The following is a 23,501-nucleotide window of genomic DNA, read 5'->3' on the forward strand; positions in this document are numbered from 1 at the left end:
TTCATGATCAAATTTATGACAATTTTTGTTAAACACAATTTCATAAATTGTATGCCATATTTTGAATTTATAGTAAATATTATGAATTTAGGCATGCAACACTAAAATAATTCAAAACAAGAAGCTCTTACAATTAATAAGAAGCTAAATAAATAATAGACATGTTATACATGTGAATTTGAATAACTTTTTTATTATCATAGTATTGTGTTCTAAAAAAGAAATCACATAATACTACTTTAGCATAAACTACTTTAAGTATATTTCATAATAATTTAGGTTCCTAATTAAACCGCAGAAAATGTTGTGCAGATGAAATTATGTAAAGAAATGTTGAATTACCTGATTCCTGAGTATACTAGATCTTAATACGCGTGCCACATATTCTATAAATGCTTCAATTACAGAGGTGTCAAACACATCTGGCTAGTTTTAAGCATTATTAAATAAACTTAAGAAAAATTCCAGCCTCTCACCCCACCCGCCAGTCCTTCTTCCACATAAGACTAAGGTTTGTGTGACTCAAAAGTCTATTGATAGTTTTTTGTTTCTGTGGTCTGTGTGGTGTGATGAGTTTAACTTAATACAGAGAGAGAGAGACAAGGAGAAAGACAGAGAGAGAGAGAGAGATTGTGTAGAACAGGAAGAGTACTTCTGCATTTATTTGTCTCTCGTCTTAAAGACAAGCTTCACTTGGTTTTATCATGACTTAGTGGATATGTTATCTTTCTGTAAAATTAAAAATTCATGATTTATTCATTTATTTACTGATTGTAAGTGTTGTTTATTCACAATGAATAACATTAAAAACAATACAAAACAATTATACACAAGACATACATCAAGTACTAGCTATAAAATAAATAAATGGCCAGATATCATGTTGTTCAGTCATGGTTTACTGGTCTATTTAATTTTGTATTTATGCGGTTGTTAACATGACACTCCAAACTATGATGAAATTTTATGTATTTGACAACATAGAAACATCAACTTTACATTTAAACATAATAAATGAATGAATTCATGTCAGGTATAATGCGTACGTTTCAGTACGTTCAATACTTATTTTTACATTCGTTGATTATTCATGAACTGACAGTCACAGAAGTCAGTCCCGCCCATTCTGCACACGCATGCGCAGTGTGTGTTATTTCTACAATGACGTTGCTCACTCGGTAGTAGACTCTTCTCCTGGGCGCTCCTTGCTTTCCTTCAGAGAGCTGCTTTTGTAAACTCAGTCCCGGGAAACCATGGCCGAGCAGGTCTCGGGATCCACCCGGCAACCGCAACATGACGGTAAGGTGCTCTCTGTCCCGTGCGGAGGTAATTGTGTTGATGTCGGTGTGCTCGTTGTAGGCCTGCGGCCTGTGCGTCCACGGATTAGCCAGAAAACATCACCCGGTTGACAGTACTGACAGATGCACGTCCAGGTGTCTTCTGTTTACCAAAGACTCGCATTCAGCATTTCAATGCTTGATCTCTGTCATACTCCTTCTTACATAATCCTGGTTGTGTTGATCTTGACATGCATGTATTCAAAGGGTCAATGTGATGATGTTGCACACAGTAGGATCATCTGGACTGACACTTAACGTTACAACCAGTTACACAGAATCTGTCAGCGTTGCTTTTGAAACGGAGTGTTTTTCTGTGTGTTTGTGAAAGCCTTTCAATATAGTGTTTTAAGCTCCAAAAGGGGAGCTAGAGGTTTGTGTTTGCATAATGGTATTAACACATCTGCTGGTATTTATATTACGTTCATTAATGGAATGTGTTAGCACATATTGATTTTGACATTGGCCATGTCACACACAAGAGTATCACACAACACTGAAAATCACCATATTTTTTTAGACAGTAATATGTTTGTTTTGACAATACTATGGTGTTATTTGACCTACCTTGGAGTTCTCTGTAGACACATTGATGACTAAATAATTGTATTGTACTTGTACAATGACATATGCAGCTAAGTGTTCATTCAGTACCATGCCATCGTGGCATCTAATTGTGTATCTTTCCTCCAACCTAGCACTAGATTGTAAATTTGTCTTCTCATAATAGTCTTTTTTGGATGAAGAGCTTTTAACATAATAGGAATAACATTTTTGCTTGAATAATAAGTATAGTCTTGTGACCCCATGTTAATTCGGATTTAATATACGCATCTCTTTTGTGTTTTTCTAGTTTTAATGACCTTGGAAATATGCACCTTGCCCCAATCACATGGATTATTTAATATTAGATATATGTGATTCAAAGGGTGTGAGGTTTTAAGGCTTCATGGAAGTTTTTGCGCATGATGTGACGCTTCTTTCATCCCGTTGAGCTGCATTTTTTGAGCAGGCTTTAGAGAACACCATCTTTAGTCCCTGAAGGCTCAGGGTTGCTTTGGGTGTTGTCATTTCTGGAAGCACTGGCAAAGACATGCATTTTTGCATTTGTGTCAATACATATATTCTAGAACTAATATGTAAAATGCAGCTTTGAGATACATGAGTCAGATACTGCAAGTACTCGGATGTGGTTTCAACTTTTCTGTTTTTAAATAAGGCCTCTCTCAGGGCCCTAGACTAACATTTCAAGTTATAACTCATGTTATTGGACAAGTTGTTGGATGTGTTATCGGTGACACCAGCCCTTAATTTGGTAGCGCCAGATAGGGCTGCCCCCGACTAAAGATTTAACTATTCGACTAGTAGCCCTTCATTTCAGCAATTAGTCGAATGATCGCACATTTATGATACGAACATAATTACTTGCATATATATATATACAAGGAAGAAAATCATCTAAGTTTACCAGCTGAGAAAAAATGTATTGCAAAACTTCCATATTACAGATAAATGCTAAATCATAATAATAAAGCGTTTGACATATAAATGAAGCACTACAGCGGACACATAAATTAGCCGCAGCTACACCGACAAAAGTTATAATTATCATGTATTGGAAAAACAGCAAGGAGACTGCCTGTTCAACAAAAATACAAACAATAACCTCAGTTACATGACAAATGAACTTGCCAACAAAATAACCATAAACATAAAACACCCCTTTTGATAAAGTATACAGATTTATTTTTTCTTTTTTAAAGGGAATTAATAAAAAACAAATAAATAAACATACAGCAAATGGCGACTCTTTAAAATATTAGTATAAAATAAAATATTAAGTAGAAAAAGAGTAAAAGTACAAATAAAGTAAATAATAAAAGAAAAAAACAGGCCTATGGACAAGGCATAAACAACTTTGTGCAAAGCAAGCCAAACAAAATAAATAAATAGCAAAAACACTTGACTGAAAAATAATATTGAAGAAGGAAATTAACGAAAACGAACAAACAAATAAACGCAGCAAACAACAAACAAATAAGTTATTCTACGCAAACAAACAAAAAGCCTATAAGTTCTGTGCTTAGATGGTTTAGAACAAATATTTATTTTAAACAAAATGTGGAGCAAATAATTTAAACAAATCAAATACAAATCTAATGGAAACATTCAAGAAGAGTGCCAAAAACTGCCATATAAGGCCGACGGATGAGTCTTGACCAGAAACAACGAAAAGAAAAATCAGTCTGAAGTTTCCAAACAGAATAAATACAACCTCTATATTATATCAAATTGAATAAATACAAATATAAACAGATAGCAAAAAGGAGAAATTAACTCTGATGGTGTGGATGTGGGGTGGACACAGTACAAGCGCTTAGCTGCTTTAGCGAGCTTTGGATATCGTCTTCAACCTTTGTTTTGTCTGTCAAGTACATCTTTATTTTAATTCTTCTCTTCTGCATGCTCCTCCTTATAAATGGCCATCAGCATGTATATCTCGGCCTGTTTTTTTTTTTGGTGCGAGCTGGCTCACCCTCCTCTGTACTGTAGCACTAATGCTGTCATGATCCTATATCGCGCAGCTTCTGTAGATAATCTTTCTGCCAGAACCGCCTCCGTGGAGTTAAGTATGCATCTTCTCATTTGTCAGTGTCAAGGAATGACAAGCTCTTAAAACGTGGGTTTGAGACTTCAGCTTGTGTATGAATGCTGGTGCTTTTGTGGTCAGGCAGTCATCATTGCGTAGCACCAAATGTTGTCTCTTCATATTTATTAACATAGGCACTGTTCACGTTAATCTCGCATTTTTTCAATCGATGTCATACACTGAACAAGCTGTGCAGCACGTGAAGTTTTAACACGCATACTGACTGCGTGAGGTCACTTTTTATTATATTTTCACAACTAACCGACCAATGAAAACATATTCGACCAAGCCTCCTTCACATCGACTAACGTTTAGTCGACTATTTGGTGGCAGCCATATCACCAGAATCCTGGGTTAATGCAAGAAAAAAGAAGCACTTAAATTACATCCAAATATGTTTTAATATGTTTAATCAGTTGCAAATGAAAAATTATTGTTTTTGATATGAAGATTATTGTTATTGATTTTATTGATTATACATAAACACTATTTCAACAAAAAGTATAAATATTTATTTTGGAGCACATTTTTGACAACAAATTTTTTCTTTATCTTAACAGCTCGTATTATAAACACAATTCCTTAAAAATCAGTAAATGTTTTGGGCCCGTCCTTTGTTGTTTGATGAACATAGCACTAAATGCATCTCATACACCCACGCATATTACGTCTTTGGGGGGTGGGGGCAGTGATAGGTAAGCGAATGGCTGAAGGAGGGGATATGAATTGAAGGGACCGGATGCGCCGCATGCCCAATATAACATGTATGTACATTACATTAATAACGCGCAAAAATTATAAATATAGATGATCAGATTGGCAGTTGCAGCATTAAGATAAACTAGTTGCAACGGCTCAAAAAAATCGCTCCAAAATGCGACCATGCGGTTTCAGTCTAGAGCCCTGTCTCTACATTATGTCATAACAGGAATAAGCATTTATTTGTGTAAGAGAAGTATTAAGTAAATGATTTAGTCAGCTGGCATAATCAGGCTGAATATGTATCCACATCACCTGTAGGATCATTAAGCATGTGTATACAGACTCGGAGGTCAAAATTTTGATATTTATTGAATAAATTCAAATCAAAAAGCCTTACAGTAACATCAATAACCTACACTGGAGTTTGGTACTAGTGACACTGGTGAGAATGAACTGATTGGTTGCTGGCCAATGGCTTTAAAATGGACAAGTATTTCAGCCTGGTCAGTTGTTTGTTGTTGAAAATATTCCATCAAGAGTCAAATCAACATTTATGCATGTTTTCCCCATGCGTAAAGATGTGGAGTGCTCTAGTTTGTTATGGGGTGAATGATTGATGTTGATCTGTGCTGTGATGTTCTGGCAGGGGTTATACAGCAGTCAGCGGCAGAGCAAGAGCAAGAAAGAGCCGACTTCCTGAAGCTCAAACAACAGCTGGAGATAGAGTTCAACCAGAAACGAGCCAAGTTTAAGGAACTCTATCTGTCTAAAGAAGGTGACTTTGAACTCTGTTCCATATGCTACAAAGACACTAAAAAACTTTTAGATATTTCAGTCACATTTGAAATGTCACATTTTTATTGCATTGCGTACAATATTTCGAAATAAGTGACATTTGCATTAAACAATGCATTACCCTCCTTTAGTTTTAGTTTAGTTTTGCAAGTCAGTTACTTCCACTCAGATGGTATCAAGTCGGTTCATTTAACATAGAGCAACCGCAGGTGTTTTTCATCATATTCACTATAAACTGTCTAAAGATGTCATAGGGCCCTATCTTGCACCCAGCGCAATTGACTTTGTACACCGACGCATGTGTCATTACTATTTTGCACCCGCGCAAAGCGCGCTTTTCCCTCCACAGAAGCACGTCGCTAAACTAGTGAATGAACTTGCGCTCCCTGGGCGGTTCAGCGCAAAAAAGGAGGCGTGTTCCGGCGCAAACAATCCCTGGTGCTATTTTGCTGTTCCATTAAACAATTGCGCCACTGACAAGAAAAAAACTAGTCTAAAGTCAGTGGCGCGTTGCGCGTTGTTCATTATGCTATTTTAAGGGCGCATGCTTGACCATAATGTATAGCGTGCACAACGCGCATACACTTTGCTCATGTTATCTACACAGATGCAACAGTTATTTTTGCAAATCATAAATTGTTAAAAAAATATTAACACATGAGATGACGGAAATCATTGTGGTGTGCCACGAAGATGTGAAAAAATAGGCGTAAATCTAGCTTACAAATTATTCAGGCAAATTGTAGTAATTAAGGATCAGACCTGTTTGCCCAATAGTGGCAAGACATATATGTATATAAGGACATCTGACAAATTGGTTTGTCCGTCAAGAACCAGGAAAAAAAATCGACTGAAAAACTGAAAAAACTGAAAGACTGAAAAAAAAAACTGTGAAATCACCTTTACCATAATGTAAGTACATTAAAACCATTAGTCTTCAACTTACCAGTTAAGTTTAACGTGCGCCTGGTAAATACGCCATAATAATAGCAATCCATAATGGAACTTGCGCACCTGCTTTTAAAGGGAATGTTGGATGACGCTCTGATTGGTTTATTTCACGTTACGCCCAAACCACACCTATGAATAATGAAACTACTTTAGACCAACCCATTTTAGATTTGCGCCGGGCGCAAGAGCCATTTATCCCGCTGGGAAAATAGCAACAGCGCCGAGACCCGCCCACAAAGTTACTTGCGCTTCGCGCTTTGACACTTGCGTCTCAGATCGTTAAAATAGGGCCCAAAGACTTCATTTTGAACTCTATTATCTGGATTTGTTGAAATTCAAACCTAATACATTTCTTTTAGTGAACTATTTTCCTTAAAAACTATACTTGTACTTGTATTTCAAACATGTTTCATTTAATATTTCTTCAAATACATGCTGCCACACATGATGATCATTTAGCTGTATTGAAGTTGTATTGATTCTGAAATCTTCCTTTAAAGAAATATCAGACCCACTGTTTTTCAAGACGAGTAGCGTATTCCTGGTATATTGTTATTCTATGTGGTTTTAAAGAGTAAACAAATTCTCAGATTCTCAAACCAGTTGTCGTCACCCTTTTAACAGAAATTTAACACATCCAATAAATGTGTAAAAGGCTGCAGAATGCAGATAGAAGAAACTGAACAACAAACAAACTGATCAGCAGCCATTATTCAAACCCCAATTCCATTGAAGTTGGGACATTGTGTAAAATAAAGCAGAATACAGTGACTTGCAAATTCTTTGTGACCCATTTTTAATTTAATGCACCACAAAGATAAGACATTTAATATTCAAACTTACAAATTAGATTTTTTTTGCAAATTCACTAATTTTGAATTTGATGCCTGCAACACGTTGTTACACTGTGTTATGTCACATTTCCTTTTAACAACACTTAATATGCGTTTGGGAATTGAGGACACTTATTGTTGAAGCATTCTTCTTTTCATTCTTGCTTGATGTATGACTTCAGTTGCTCAACAGTCCAGGGTCTGCTTTGTCCTCCTATCTTGTGCTTCATAATGCACCACACATTTGGGAGACAGGTCTGGACTGCAGGCAGGCCCGTCTAGTACCCGCAGTCTTTTCCTACAAAGACACGCTGCTGTAACATGTGCAGAATGTGACTTGGCGTTGTCTTGTTGAAATAAGCAGGGACGTCCCTGAAAAAGATGTTGCTTGGATTGCAGCACATTTTGCTCCAAAACTTGTATGTAACTTTCTGCATTAATATTACCTTCTCAGATGTGATAGTGACCCATGCCGCGGGCACTAACACACCCCTATACCATGACAGATGCTGGCTTTTGTAACTTTGTGCTGATAACAATCTGGATGGTCCTTTTCCTCTTTAGCCCGGAGGACACGATGTCCATGATTTCCCAAAACAATTTGAAATGTGGACTCCTCAGACATAGTGCACTTTGCCACATGCATCAGTCCATCTTAGATGAGCTCGGGCCCAGAGACGACAGTGGCGTTTCTGGTTGCTGTTGATGTATGGGTTACGCTTTGCATGGTATAGTTTTGTAGATGCTGCGACAAACTGTGTTAACTGACAATGGTTTTCCGAAGTGTTCCTGAGCCCACGGGGTGATATCTTTTACAGAATGATGTCTGTTTTTAGTGAAGTGGCGCCTGAACAATCGAAGATCAAGGACGTTCGGCGTTGGTTTACGCCCTTGTCGCTTACATGCATAGATTGTTTCAGATTCTCTGAATCTTTTGATGATATTAAAATGGACTGTAGATGAAGAAATACCTAAATTCCTTACAATTGCACGTTGAGTAGCGTTGTTCTTAAAAGGGGTCATATAACAAGGCTAAAACCAATATTATCGTTTGTTTTAGATGTAATGCAAAGTGTATATATGATTTTAAGGTTAAAAAACGTATTTCCCACATACCGTGCATGTGTGTATATTCTCTTTGCCCCACCTCTCTGAAACACTTGGTGTGGTGTGCTGTGCTATGATTGGCCAGTTAACCAGTGCGTAGTGATTGGTCGAATACTGCAAGCTTGAGACGGAAATATATATATAGCCTCTTAACATATTTGGAACATCAGGTGGTACGCCCACCATACATGCGTATACATTTGGGGGTCTTAGTGAAATCATACCACGAACTGACGTAGACTTGTGGGGGTGTGGTTACACATTTCCAGCAGGTCAGAGTGGGCATTAGCTTTTAGATAGAATCCATCTTTTGTTCCAACACTTTATTTGTTGCAACTTTATGTGTCTAATACATGCATGGGCAACTTACAACACACAAAAGACACAGAAAAACATACATTCACGCCATGTGACCCCTTTAAACTATTGGAGTATGTGCTCACACAGTTGTTCACAAAGTGGTGAACCACGCCCCATCCTTGCTTGTGAATGACTGAGCCTTATAGGATACTCCTTTTATACCCAATCACTGTTTCTAATAAACTCGTTCACCTATGGAATGTTCCAAACAGGTGTTTTTTGAGCAAACCTCAACTTTCCCAATCTTTTGTTGCCCCGTCCCAGCTCTTTTGGAACGTGTTGCAGGCATCAAATTCAAAATGAGTGAATATTTGCAAAAAACAATAAAGTTTATCATTTTGAATATTACATTTCTTGTCATTGTGGTGCATTCAATTAAAGATGGATCAAAAAGAATTTGCAACTCTAATTTTATTTACATTTTACACAATGCCCAAACTTCATTGGAATTGGGGTTTGTGGTTTCTAAAGATAATTCTTAATGTATTTTATAATGACAAAGTCAAGATCTGTTTACATCAGGTACATCCATCTCATGAGATCCGACCCTAAATGGACATAAATGAAAAATCTGCTCTACATTGCTGTATAGTACATGACATTTACATTTATGCATTTGGCAGACGCTTTTATCCAAAGCGACTCACATTGCATTAACCTATACATTTATACTTGGGTATGTGCTATCCCCTGGGATCGAACCCACGTTGTAAATGCAATGCTCTTACCACTGAGCTACAGGCAAGCTAACGTAGCAAAACACAAATCCGTGTTAACATTCAAATCACATGATGCTGGACGCCTGAGAATGAGTGTTAAGAGAGAAGGAATCAATTCAATTCATTCACACCAATATTTTTGCTTGCTTCCAAAAACTCTTTCAGATGAGCTAAAGAGGCAAGCTGCTATAATGGAGAAGGCCCAGGCCGAGCTGAGCAGGGTTCAGGCCCAGTTGGATAATGCTCTGGCTGAGATGGAGAACATTAGAGCTGTGGCCACCCTATCTGAGAGCACAAAGCAAGAAGCCATCGACCAGGTCCGACAGCAGTGGCAGGAGGAGGTGGCCTCACTTCAGGCTATTATGAAAGGTAGACACATTTCTCCACATGCTTGATGTGTTATGAGAAGGCCTGCTTGGGATCGGTTTTACTTTTAGTCAGCAATTAGCTCTGACAGATTTCCATTGGGGATTTTAACAGGGTAAATGAGTTAAAGGTAACTACATGCTTTCATCACTAGGTGGACATGTTATTAAGTTATCAAATATATAAAAAAAGATGAAAAGCATAGGAAAAGGATTTATATAATTGAATTAATGTCTGGGATGATTGTTTTCTGCGAATGGATGCAGTTTCCATATCAATTTATGAGATTAGCCGGATTAAAACAGATTAGCAGATTGTTGTATTTTATATGTGAAATTTTGAAATCTGAAACTTTATCCTTGTGTGTTCGTTCAGATGCAGAATGTGACTTCAAACTGCAGTTCCAGCAGAAACTTGAGCAGGAGCGCTCTCAGTGGGCTCAGTATCGTGAGGCGATGGAGCGTGAGGTGGCCGAGCTGCGCCGCCGTCTCTCTCAGGGACAGGAGGAGGAGAATTTAGAGAATGAGATGAAAAAGGTCCAATCCTGATTCTTTTCTTTATCTCATTCTTTAGCCTTTTGAGTTTATATCTGATTTGGATTCAAATGCCGTGTCAGTTTTTTAAGTTCCATTACTGTTTTTGGATCAAAATAAACGGAACTCAGTTATTGGGCAAGTACATATATCGTGTTCAAAAGGGTCTCCTTGTTTTACCCAGATTTACAACTGTAAGAGTAAAAAAATGATTTATAACGGCACGACAACGATTTTGAGATATTTATCCGAATGTTTAAAAAAATGATGCTACCACTTGAAATTTATCTTTAATTTATTTAATTTTGTTTGTTACTTGGTCAGTGAAACCGATTAAAATAACAAGTGTCAGGAGGCAGAGAGAGTTTTTAACAGTTAGCTGTGACTCTTAAAGAGCACATAACTAGGTATTAAGGTCCTACTTTGGTTTATGGAGTGTCCAACAACAAGTTTATGGACATGTAATCACTATTATTTCACAGTAATTGGCAGTTATTCTTACCTTACTTCTTGACTGACTCTTGAATGATTCGTTCCACGATTCATCTGTCTAATCCCCTCCTTTCCGCTAACCTAGTCAGATGTGATTGGTCTACCGCGACTGAGGCTCACGAGCTACAGTGTTTGGGGGAGAAGAGTGAAGTTTTCATGGGCAGTCCTAGCAAAACAAGAATAGGGACGACTTGAGCAGGCTGCTTACTTGCTAACACAGAAACATGACACACTACATGAAATGTAATTTTCATGATCTGAAAGTTTTATGTACTAAAACCAGCGGTAGTTCAGTTTGATTATTTTCCATTCAAATTTAACAATTACCATTTTTGTTACTGTAGCTTTAAGACTTTCTCTAAAATTCTCACATTTGAAATGAAGGTATTCAGAAGGTGTTCAGAAATATTCAAAAATGTTTTAATTGTACATACTCTGAAAATAGTATTTCCACAACCCCTTCAAACACAGAGAGCCTTTTATTATAGTCCTACGAACTATGAAAGAAGTGTTTGAAAGCCATGTTCTCTGAAAGAAGCCTCAGAATGTTTGTATATTATGTTTGATTTGTCTCTAAGTTAAGTTTGGGTTTATGTCAATCTAGGCTCAGGAGGACGCGGAGAAGCTGCGCTCAGTGGTGATGCCATTGGAGAGCGAGATTGCAGCTCTTAAGGCCAAACTGACAAGCTCGGTGGATCGGGTGAAAGAACTGGAGGCAGTAAAGGTGAAACACCTCAAAAAAAAAAGGAACTGAGAATCAGATGGTTTTATTTTTCAACGTTTCACTTGATGTGACATTTCTGTTTGACTTCTTTCCTTTCATTTGGTTAGCATGAACAGGCAAATTCACACCTGGTCAAAGTATGATCTTACACTCATGACTGTGAGGTCATGTGCTTAACTGTATGCACATGATTAAATCCGAGTATTGTAAAAAAAAGTATGAAGAGTGGTGTAGCCTGTTTGCCATAAAGTTGAAAGGTTGGGCATGAGGTTGACAATTTTACTAAAAAACGTAAAGGTTGCGTTAATGCCCGTGTTTATGGGTGCTTTTACTTCTTAAATGTGTTGAATTAATTCTTTCCCTGCAAGCCATTAAAAAAAAAAGTTGCCAGACAGCGCCAGTGTTTTTTAACATTTTCACTAAATTGTGATGGCTAACAATATATCAAATTATATCATTTGTTATTTTTTTATCACCCCTTAGATGTGGGTAGGTTTCTTAAAAAATGCATCACTTTGATTAAACAGATGAGATAATTAACATTTTTTGCTCAAAGTCTACACCCAGATTACACTAAGAACAATCATTAAAAACATATAAAATATATACATTTTAGGTTCAGAGATACTGTACATTTTCCAAAGGTGTGTAACAGCGCCATGCTGTGCAACAGTACAAACAGATTGCCGTAATAACTTGTCTTTGGCGGGGAACTTTTTTTTTAAGTGATGAGATAACTCATCAGTTGTGGGGAAAGAGTTAAACTAGAAAGATGCACTACATCACTACTAGAGTTGTACTACATTGAACTCAGCTTTATTTAAATATAATATCTCAGTGCTTGTAACCCACGTGTGAACAGTGTGTGATTTTTCTCAGGGGAAGGAGCTCAATCATGTCCTGGAAGCTGAGAAATCATGCCGCACAGACTTGGAGATGTACGTCGCGGTCCTTAACACACAAAAAACTGTCCTTCAAGAGGACGCAGAGAAACTTCGAAAGGAACTCCATGAAGGTATGCGACCATGTTGTGGTTTTACAAACATTTTGAGTGCTTTCTGGAAATTCATGAAACATTTTATCCATATTACATCATTTTCATCTGGTTTTGGCGAGTGTCATGCTTGTTGTCTCATATACCAGTTCAAAGAGCTTTGCATCCCAGTATAAGGTTGATTTAAACTGTATGGCTGTCTTTTAGTGGTTTATTTATTGGAGATGGAGCGGCAACAGCACAATCAGCTGAAACACACTTGGCAACGGGCCAACGATCAGTTCCTGGAGTCACAGCGGCTGCTGATGCAAGACATGCAACGCATCGAGAACGTGCTGTCCTCCGAGCAGCTGCGGCAGGTGGAGGAGATGAAGAAGAGGGACCAGGTGTGTTCAATGATTTGGTTACTATAAAACTCATGTATGTCACGGGCTAAACGTTTAAAAACTTAACATTGTATTATATAAAATATAAAACAAATGTGTTATGTGGTCAATTTGGTGTGATTTATAGACAAACAAATGTTACTGCGCATGCACGCTTTTGTGGCCCAAATTTATCTTCCGATACACAACTGCAAAGAATGGAGTCCCTGTAGATTATTTTTGATAACAAGTTATTTGGTAACAAATTATTAAATTGATACAATTACTATACAAATGTTCCTATAAATTCATATTTATATAAATCAATTAAACTATAAATCGAATAAAAGATTATTAGCCACTAGCCAGACCGATAAACAAACACAGACCAGAATGTGTTTAGGTTCTAATGAGTTAAGGACTATTTTCAGTCGGAAAAACGCAATTTAATAACATTTACTGTATATAATCTGCTCATTGTTTATATCTGTACAGGAGGAGGATGAGAAAGAGAGAATGAGTCAAGCTAAAGAGGCAAGTGAGGATGAAGTGACAGAACATGCAGAGGCAGTGGAAGATTCTCTGCTCGGATTCTCTATAGAAGAGGTAACAATGTCGCTCACCGATACTAGAATAACACCAAAACTTGAAAACCATTAGACTGAGATGAATGATGGAAGGTGAAGTGCTCATTAGAGCCACTTTAGCAAAGGAATTCCGCCTTCTAAAGAGGGGGAGGAGTAACTTGGAATAAGTGTTTTTTTTGTGCAATTTTAAATTAAATCAACCCAATTTATTGTTCACTTGATGTCACGTTTGCGAGTGATTTCAGAAATATCTACTCTCTTTCATTCAAGTATACAGGACTTATACTTCTTTCTTTGACTGCAGTCTCACCTCAGCCAGAGCATTCACAGTTCTTTGCACTCACTGGACGCAGACACTCCGGGCCGTCCAGACGGCTCAGACCCTTATAAGGACGGTCTTCGGAGGGTTCAGTCCACAGACAGCCTGGGTTCTTCAGGAGGGACACTACAGCCTCACGGGCTGGGTGGACAAAACAACAAGGCCAAGTCAGCCAGCCAGTTGGATGAGTCGGACTTTGGTCCTCTAGTGGGGGCAGACTGTGGGGGCTTTGACAGCATGGAAACCTCCTCCATATCCTCCCTTCAGCCGGGACAGTTTCTCCTCACCAAAGACCAAGAGAAGGCCATTAAGGCCATGACTCCAGAGCAGGAGGAGACCGCGTCACTGTTGTCCAGCATCTCTCATACAGCCGATATGGCTTATTTGCCTCCGTCTGGATACCGATTGGTCAGCGAGAGCGGGTGGAGACTTCTGCAGCAAGAGGTAAGATTGATGCTTTGAATCTTTTTTATTCTGAATGTTTATTCTAGTATACAGTGAGTACACCCCTTAAATTTGTTTAAATATTTTATTATATCTTTTCATGTGACAACACTGAAGAAATGACACTTTGCTACAATGTAAAGTAGTGAGTGTTAAGCTTGTATAATAGTGTCAATTTGCTGTCCCTTCAAAATAACTCGACAACAAAAGTGAGTACACCCCTAAGTGAAATTGTCCAAATTGGGCCCAAATTGCCAATATTTTGTATGGCTATCATTACATTCGAGCACTGCCTTAACCCTCTTAACTCTTTCGCCGCCATTGACGAGTTATCTCGTCATTTTTAAAAGAACGATTCCCCGCCAAAGACGAGTTATTACGGCAATCAGTGTTTGTACTGGTGTACAGCAGGTGGACCTATTACACACCTTTGGGAAAAAGTACAGGATCCCAGAACCTAGAACATATATGTTTTAGCTGTTTTAAAGATTGTTCTGAGTGTAATCTGGAAGGAATCTTTGACAAAGAGTGTTAATTTGCTTTTAAATCAAAGTGATGCATTGTTGAAGAAATCTACCCACATCTATGGAGTGATAAGAAATGAAGAAATGAAGATAGAAGAATACGGTTTCTTTTGTTTAAAAGCTGAGACTCTATTCTTTCATTGGACATATAGTTTATCCATATATTCTTCACAGAAACTTTGGGTGAAGATGTTAAAAAACGCTGGCGTAGGCTGGCAACATATTTTTTAAAGGCTGGCGGGGAATAAGTTAACTGCCCTGCGGCCCAGTCTCCAAAGGGAGGCGATCATGCTCTGCTTCAGTATGTCACAGTACATGTTGGCATTCATGGTTCTCTCAAAGAAGTGTAGCTCCCCAGTGCCGGCAGCACTCATGCAGCCCCAGACCATGACACTCCCACCACCATGCTTGACTGTAGGCAAGACACACCTGTCTTTGTACTCCTTACCTGGTTGCCGCCACACACACTTGATACCATCTGAACCTTATCTTGGTCTCATCAGTGACCAGTATGAGAGAGTGAGATCACATGACACCGGGGATCGAAAACGGCTAAATGGGCCCAATTTGGACCTTTTCACTTGTGTACTCACTTTTGTTGCCAGCGGTTTAGACATTTAATGGCTGTGTGTTGAGTCATTTTGAGGGGTTAGCAAATGTACACTGTTATACAAGCTGTACACTCACTACTTTTTATTGTGGTAAGTATAAGTTTAATTTCTTCAGCGTTGTCAAATAAAAAGATGTCATAAAACATTTACAAAAATGTGAGGGGTTTACTCACTTCTGTGAGATACTGTATGTGCAATTATTAATAATGTTGTAATAAATGCTTTTAAATCAGTAAAAATGTTTACACAAAAATATGTTAAAATTGCTAAAATAAATATTTTCCATACATTTCCATACACTCGCTCAATTAAAGGTGATGTCATGAGGTCATGGAACAACTGCCCTTTAAAATATTATATTTGCATACTGTTTCATATACAAGTTTACAAACAAAGCGGCATGCAGTACGTCCTGTGTGATGTACAGTACACTCTTGCGTTTCATTTTATGAATGCAGCCTTGAAGTCTGATGGATATCTTGCCATTTGGATCAGTAGTGGGGGAATTTCTCACATGCACTTCATTCTTAAACTTTCTCTGTGGTTTTGTCCCAGCTGAAGAATGCAGGAAGGAAGCTGGGCCGGAGATGTGATATGTGCTCCAATTATGAGAAACAGCTGCAGGTCATTCAGGGACAAGAGGCCGAGACTCGAGATCAGGTTTGTATTCTTTATTCCACTGAAAGAATAACAGTACAAGACCCATATAATAGAAAGCATTCACTCAGACCTATAGGGTAAATCTCATGTATCATATTTTACCCTGAAGTCAAGGAATAAAACATTTTTGCACATAATAGTTCAAAATATGGAATAGGACTGCCCCAATACCTGTGATATAAATCTGATCAACTGTCCATTTTCTTTTGATACCTGTAGGTAAAGAAGCTTCAGGCGATGTTACGGCAGGCAAATGATCATTTGGAGAGGACGATGAATGAGAAGCAGGAGTTAGAAGACTCTGTCAAACAGGCCAATGAGGAGACTGCTGCCAAGGTACACTATGGGAAGGTTTCCAGGACTGGGTTTAGGCCTAGTCTCATACCAATTTAAATGTGTCTTGGATTAAAAACAACCTGCACTGACATATCTTAAAATATATCAGTGGGATTGTTTGTAAAGTATGTTTTAAAAACAACTTGAATATCCTAATTTCTTTAAGGATGATGCATGAAATGTTGGTTTTGGCCCAGAACAGTCTTACAATACATCACATTTTTCTACCGTCTATTAAGATCATAGTTTAAGAATGTGCTTATGATGCCAAAGATGCTCTCCAGAGTTTGTATAAATGTTAAGTATGCACAGCCTGCTTTGAATGTCTGTGCTTTTCCAAGTCAAATATATTCCATAATATTCATTTTGTCTGGCTTCCAGATCTCAGAGTTGATGCAGAAAGTTCAGGAGTCTGAATCTGTAGTCGGCGCTCTTCAGCAGACCTTCAGTCAGGCCAAGAGGAACACCCAGGAACAGATGGTAAGACATATACACTACAAACAATCTCTACTTGATGACTTTCAGTAAGAGTATTTTTTCAGAAATACTACATAATACGCCCAACTCGTTTTTTGACAAGTTGACCATGTTAAGCATGAGAAGACAGCACGTTTAACATTGTAAAGAAGTCATAATGCATGACACATTGTGCAGGGCCACTTGAATCTTTTCAATTTTACGTGTCTAATAAATGCATGGGCAACTTATGTCACACAAAAAAACATGTATTTGCGACATATTAGCCCTTTAAGTTCCACTGAGATAATGTCGATATTGGTTTGATATTATCCCTTGAGTAATTGAACCTGAAAAGGAGTATGTAACCTGTGGAATGCTCAGACAATTTCACCATTGTCTCTTTAAATATGTGACCATTGCCCTTTTATTGGACATTTGTCAGATTTACTTGGATAATATGCATTTAGGGTTCACAGTAGGCTTATTCGGTTAAGTGATGCGTGTTTGTTTGTGCAGGCTATCTTGCTGCAGTCCAGAGAGCAGGTAACAGAAGAGTTGAACAGACTGCAGAGAGATAATGATAGTCTTCAGGGTAAACACAGACTTCACCTGACACTACAACAACAAGAGGACTTTCAAATGCCCACCACTGTACAGGTACAGCAGCATCAACCTCATATGTATTATGTCATCATCTTTAAAAGGCAGTATTCATCGTTTATTCAGCATCATGACATTTAAAACTTGAATGTGGCTTTGAATTCTGTGACAGAAAAGAAGGTATTTTGAGGAATGTCTCAGTGGTTGTGTGTCCATACAATGGAAGTCATTAGGGGCCGATGTTGTTTGGTTACCAACATTCTTCAAGATATCTTCTCTTGTGTTTCACAGAAAATAAGAGTTATAACGGTTTAAAATGAGATGAGGGACATGAGTGAATGCAAATTTGTTTTGAATGCTGAATTTTGACCTTAAATATAGCAGTAATTTATAAATGCCGGTTTTTACAAATGTAAGCCAAGTGGTTTAAAGTCATCGAAAGTATGGAGACCCTGCTTTGGGATGGTTATGGTTTCCAAGAAATCAGCAACTTGGTGCAGTACTATAAAATTTAGCAAATGCATGTTGACAGGTGTCTCTTTATTTAGATATATTACAGTGAATTAGAATGCAGCTCATCTGAATCTTTTTTTTTTTTTAAATCCACCCAGGAGCTGCAGCAGCTGGTGATGCATTACAGGGAGGACATCATCGCCGCCCGCACGGCTGCAGAGCACTTGGAGGAGAAACTGAAAGCAGAAATTCTGTTCTTAAAAGAACAAATCCAGGCAGAACAGTGTCTGAAGGAGAACCTGGAGGACACGCTGCAGATGGAGATAGAGGGATGTAAAGAGGAGATTGGTGAGTGTGGACACGTTCAAATTCATGCTTAAAGTGTGTGTTTGTGTTTTGTTTATTTACAAAAGAGGAAGATCTCTTTAAACATGTTAACCACCAGCAGCCATATCACCCTGTAATCCAAGGCTGGTTGGCCACTGGAGCTAAGCAGGGCTGATTCTGGTCAGTACCTGGATGGGATAACTGCTTGGAAAGCTAGGTTGCTGCTGAAAGAGGTGTTAGTGAGGCCAGCAGGGGGTGCTCACCCTGTGGTCTGTGTGGGTCCTAATGCCCCAGTATAGTGATGGGGACAGTATGACACGTTTTGAGTGTCCAGAAGAGCGCTATATCAATGTAACAAATTATTAACTGTTATTATACTCAAAAACTGATCATTTCCAGAGGGAAGCAATGGCACAGGTAACTCGTTGGGTTGATCTACGGGTGTTATAGTGAGTATTCGTAAAGATGTGTAACCCAGAGAAGCTCATTTTTTTAGACCATGACGCTTTCAGAGTAAGTCGTTTGTTGGTTCATAGTAGGAGCTATTTACTAACGCATTTCAATATGTTACCTGAGTCTGGTGAGAACATTGTGTAAATTTGGGTTGTTTACGATTTCCAAGCAACTGTAGGTAAACTTGTTCTTGCTGTCGGAGTAATAATGGTAATAGTAGTTCAGTTGAGTTGATGTGCTGATAACTAGTGAGAAGCTTTTTTTGTTCTGAACTTTATTAAATCGTATTACAATTTACTTTTTGTACAATCTTATCTTTTTGTTTGCATCTATCAAGTGCCAAATAGAAACTTTAAATAGTTACAGTACTTATACAATTTTTATATGTTATATTATATTAATATATTATTACTCACTGTGATTTTGGTCACCTAGCTGATAGATAGGATGTTTAAAAGTGGCGCCTAGCAGCAAAAATATTTGCACATTTAGGCTATGAAATGGAAACCTTTTGTCATTTGGCAGAATTGAACTAAATTCAAACTTCCCCTTTGAGTAATAGTCTCTTGACCTGCGTTGACCTGTCTCTTTTCCTTCCACTTCTCCCTGCATTGGTGACTTGTGTTCAGACATCCTGGAAGGTATGAATCCCTGCCTGACATTATTGTTTGTCTAGGTTATGTCTGTATGTAGTGACACCACCAGTTACTCGCACCCTAAACCCATCTGCACCGTGTGCCATTATACTTATCACATCCATGTCATTGTCTACTACTTCATTAAGCTGTGTACTAATTTTTTACACGGGTTTAACCTTGATACAATTTTATTTTGAATGTGTTGTTTTCTTTACGAGTAGAATAGGAACGTGTTAAACTGCACTGCCCTGTTTTATATGTATTGTGATATAACAGGACCGTTAATAATGTCTGTCACTTTAGGGTTACTGCTCAGTAAGCCATGAGGTGCTGTTATCGGCTTGTGAAATGCACACCCAACCATTTATTCTGTCACGCTTTGTTCATTGTGAAGTCGTGGCATTTTCTTTTCAGTGTTGTTCAGTCACCACTAACACATTGTTTAATAAATTATTGACATGCATTGAGTACATGTCTGACTAATCTTACAACTGTGACAGCATGTGATACTGTGTTTTATTGTTCTCTCTTCGTCCTGTAGCATCTTTTTCCAGCCTTAAAACCGAACTGGAGCGAGTGAAGAGTGAAAAGGAGCAGGTATTTATTAAACATTTCTATATTTCATATAATGCCACAAAATCTGTGCCCCCTGTATCCACCGTAGGGGCCCCCAGTTTGAGAACCACTGCAAATCCACTAATCCTAATGAATAACTGAAATAAACAAAAATGTACTAAACTGTTGTATTTGAGCTATAGTATATATCATTGTGTCAATACGTGTTGACTGACTCTTTGCTCTTTGGAACAGCTGGAGAGCAGTTTGACAGAAAAGAGCCAGACATTGGAAAGCGTACAGGCCCTGAAGAACAGTCTGGAGGAACAGTTGAAAGAAACCCGCAGCACCAAGGTCTGAAACCTCATGTGACCTCTTTTTTTCATTTCATCCCACGTGCTGATCTTACTCATAGAAATCATATCTTACCCAACGCTTCCTGTGCATGTGATTCTATCAGTTGATCTGATAAGCATGATTTGCTTGGAAGCAGGGGCATGTTTATCCTTTTGGGGGCCCTAAGCAAAGTCAATTCCCGGGGCTAAAAATTTTTTTTGTTGAATTGCACAACAGTAATATTGAGTACATTTAATTGGAGAGACATGTATAACCTGGATTTTTTCGACTTTGAAGCGCATAATAGCAGACAAAATTGTTGACAGTTTGGTATAAGAATAAACATTCTTTGTTTTGTGTTTTGCTTCATGAATGTGTATCTGGGCAAATTTTTATCATTTAAAATCAAATATGATTTTAGTTATAAATAATTATTTAAACTAAATAGCATGAACACAAATCAAGTAAATGTTATATCAATTAATTTTATTAAAGAACCCTCAAGATTTCATTGCTTCCTTTCTAGATTATTGTGAGCTCACATTCCACTTATAAAAAAAGAGTCAAAAGCAATCATCAAATGATTTAACTGCTTGTGACCACTAGGGGCCCCCAAGCTTGCGGGGCCCTATGCATTTGCGTGGTTTGCATAGTGGTTAACACTGCTACTGCTTGGAAGACAAACAGCTGCAGTGTTGGATTTGAATATAATGAAACGGAGAAACTGATCTTCTTAAACTTTATGTTAATGATTATAAACATTTTGAGATCTTCATGGTGAAATTAAATGAACAGAATGTGTGTTGCAGAGTGCTTTGGAGAATCAAGTGTTTGAAGAGAAAGACAAGTCTCAAAGACTTCAGACTGAGCTGGATGTCAGCGAGCAGGTCCAGAGAGACTTTGTCAAGCTGTCCCAGACTCTTCAGGTAAGAGCTCTTCGTTTAAGTTACCGGCCTGCAGCTGGATTCACATTTCGCACTGATATGCACTTGTTTTAATTAGGCAAAATAAGCTAGTTTATTAGCATAATTTAGTATAATGATGTTCCAGTTTTGATCCGATAGCGCTGTAGTCACATCTTTAAATTCAATGCTGTGCTCTTCTCCTTTAGGTCCAGTTGGAACGGATCCGACAGGCGGACTCATTACAGCGCATCCGGGCCATCCTCAACGACACTAACTTTACAGACATCAGCCAGCTTCCTGAGACATGATGATGTCACTTCCTCCTCATGACTCCAGCGCTCATATAAACACACGCTCACATACGTACTCCCCCTCTGTCCCAGCTCTGACCCAATTTCATCTCTGTGCCCTTCCTGGCGAGACATATCTAGGCCCAGGGGGGTCTGAAATGAGCTGTGGGTTAAAAGAACAATAATTTAAAGTCAAAAGGTAAAATGAATGGTGCGGGAAACGTCCTGAGAGAGCCATCACTACTGACACCTGCTACTGCTATTGAAATATTGTAAAGCGTGTAAATACATTTGCAAGGAGCAAGATAAAAAACTGATGTCTGAAGTCAAGACGGGTTTTAGACGGATTTGTGTCTTGTTGCAGTTTCCACTGTGGATCTAGAAAGGAACTGCTGTTTTTTAATGAAATCGAGTCAATGATAATTATCTACCTTGACTATTTCATTTAACTGATTCTGCCAAAGTTCTCCCCTCTGTTCTTCTTACTTTTCTCTCCCGCTTCTCTTTCCATCTTCCGAGCCAGAATCAGTGACATATGAAGGAAGTTCACACCTGATGTGTTTTGTACATACGTGTATACAGATTATATGTGTATATTGCATTAGATAAATTAATACACGAGACTGTGACTCTCCCCCTTGACTCGCCCCTGACAGACGTCTTTCTCCTTGTCAGCCAATCATTTCATTGGGCTGTATTGTGTGACCTGTTTTTCTTCTACATAAATCTGAGACCCTTCTTGAGATATTGCCTGAAGTTACTGCTACTCGGGTTGTAACCGACGGGTATTTTTGCTTGTTTTTTGTTACGGATATCTCATACATCATACAGCTTCATCTGTTGTTTAATCTGATTACATTCACAGATGTCTGCTATTTAGTACCTGGTGTAATTCAGATGTACATTTGATTTACATATAGCGATTCCATTTATACTGACTGTTTTGGAAGTTTTTTTCTTTTCAGTCTCATATCTGCATAATGATAGACACCTAACAGTAGACTAATGAAAACACACTATGGTTATTATTTACAACAACCGTTGGGATGTCCTGTGTGGCTAAAGTACATCTTGAAAGATGTTGATTTTTGTGTACTACAGTAAGTGGTCCCTGAACTTAAAATGATCTGCAGAACCAAAGTTAATCCTCTTGTTGATTCGCGTACTTAAAGCAACATTTGTACTGGTAAAATCATATTGAACATATGGAAAAACTTAGAAACAGGGTTTGTTGTGTTGGATAATCTTCTGCTTAGAGATAACAAATGGCAACCTAACCAAACTACAAGAAATCTGAAACGTATTGTGTGCGCTCTATATTCAGAAATAAGAATAAACATCACGTATTTAGTTTCTTACAATAATTGTCTGATCGAAGTGGCATGTGATTTTTTTTAGGTTGTGTACCTATGCTGAAATATTTATTTTATTGGGGTGTGTATTGAAACCACCCATATGAAATTTAGATGTAAGGATAAGCCTTCTTGTGAAAATATTTTTCAAAATTATAAAATGATTAGAGGAAAGTTCCACTTTTAACACAAAAACTAATTCTCAAGAAATATTTTAATAGCGATTGAAATTTGACTAGATTTTTATGTTGTTCCTTGTAGCGACCTCCTTTTTTGAGTTAGACTTTGTCAAAGTTTGTCATTGTATGACCTTTGAACTTCATCTGATTTAAAGGGATAGTTCACCTAAAAATGTTCGTCCTTTATTCACCCTGATATCATTCAAAACCTGCATAACACTTTCTTCTGTGGAACACAAAAAAAGATATTTTAAGAAATGTCTCCACGGTTTGTACCAATGTTTTTGGTTACCAACAGTTATCATAACATTTGTAGCAACTTTTTCAAGTCTAGCGGGCACTAATGAAATTACGCTATAAAGACTTTTCTCCACTCAGTCTTTTCAGATGGGTCTGTGATGTGATCGTTCAAATGCTTCATCACATTTACAACAGTTATATTTCTATTCGCATGATGTGTTGCATTGCAGAAGCCCTTGCGATTTATATACTTTACTGTGTACATATCACTGTATATATCTCTATAATAAAACAAATCGAAACGA

General features: G+C 38.0%; 1 protein-coding gene across 2 annotated transcripts; it reads left to right on the forward strand.

The window, feature by feature from the left end:
* Positions 1-1,155: 1,155 nt before the first annotated feature.
* Positions 1,156-23,501, forward strand: rabep1 (rabaptin, RAB GTPase binding effector protein 1). 2 transcript variants are annotated; one of them, XM_056745493.1, is made up of 18 exons: positions 1,156-1,299; positions 5,336-5,464; positions 9,620-9,823; positions 10,196-10,356; positions 11,450-11,569; positions 12,449-12,584; positions 12,771-12,949; positions 13,424-13,534; positions 13,820-14,278; positions 15,969-16,073; positions 16,293-16,409; positions 16,791-16,889; positions 17,385-17,525; positions 18,080-18,269; positions 19,881-19,936; positions 20,150-20,248; positions 21,040-21,156; positions 21,342-23,501. In XM_056745493.1, the coding sequence occupies exons 1-18, from the start codon at positions 1,254-1,256 to the stop codon at positions 21,441-21,443; spliced, it is 2,571 nt and encodes an 856-aa protein (XP_056601471.1). In that variant the 5' UTR covers positions 1,156-1,253; the 3' UTR covers positions 21,444-23,501. The 2 variants fall into 2 exon arrangements, with proteins under 2 accessions (XP_056601471.1, XP_056601472.1); XM_056745494.1 differs by lacking the exon at positions 5,336-5,464.

The sequence above is a fragment of the Triplophysa dalaica genome, chromosome 4, assembly GCF_015846415.1.
Source record: "Triplophysa dalaica isolate WHDGS20190420 chromosome 4, ASM1584641v1, whole genome shotgun sequence".
NCBI classification, from domain to species: Eukaryota; Metazoa; Chordata; class Actinopteri; order Cypriniformes; family Nemacheilidae; genus Triplophysa; species Triplophysa dalaica.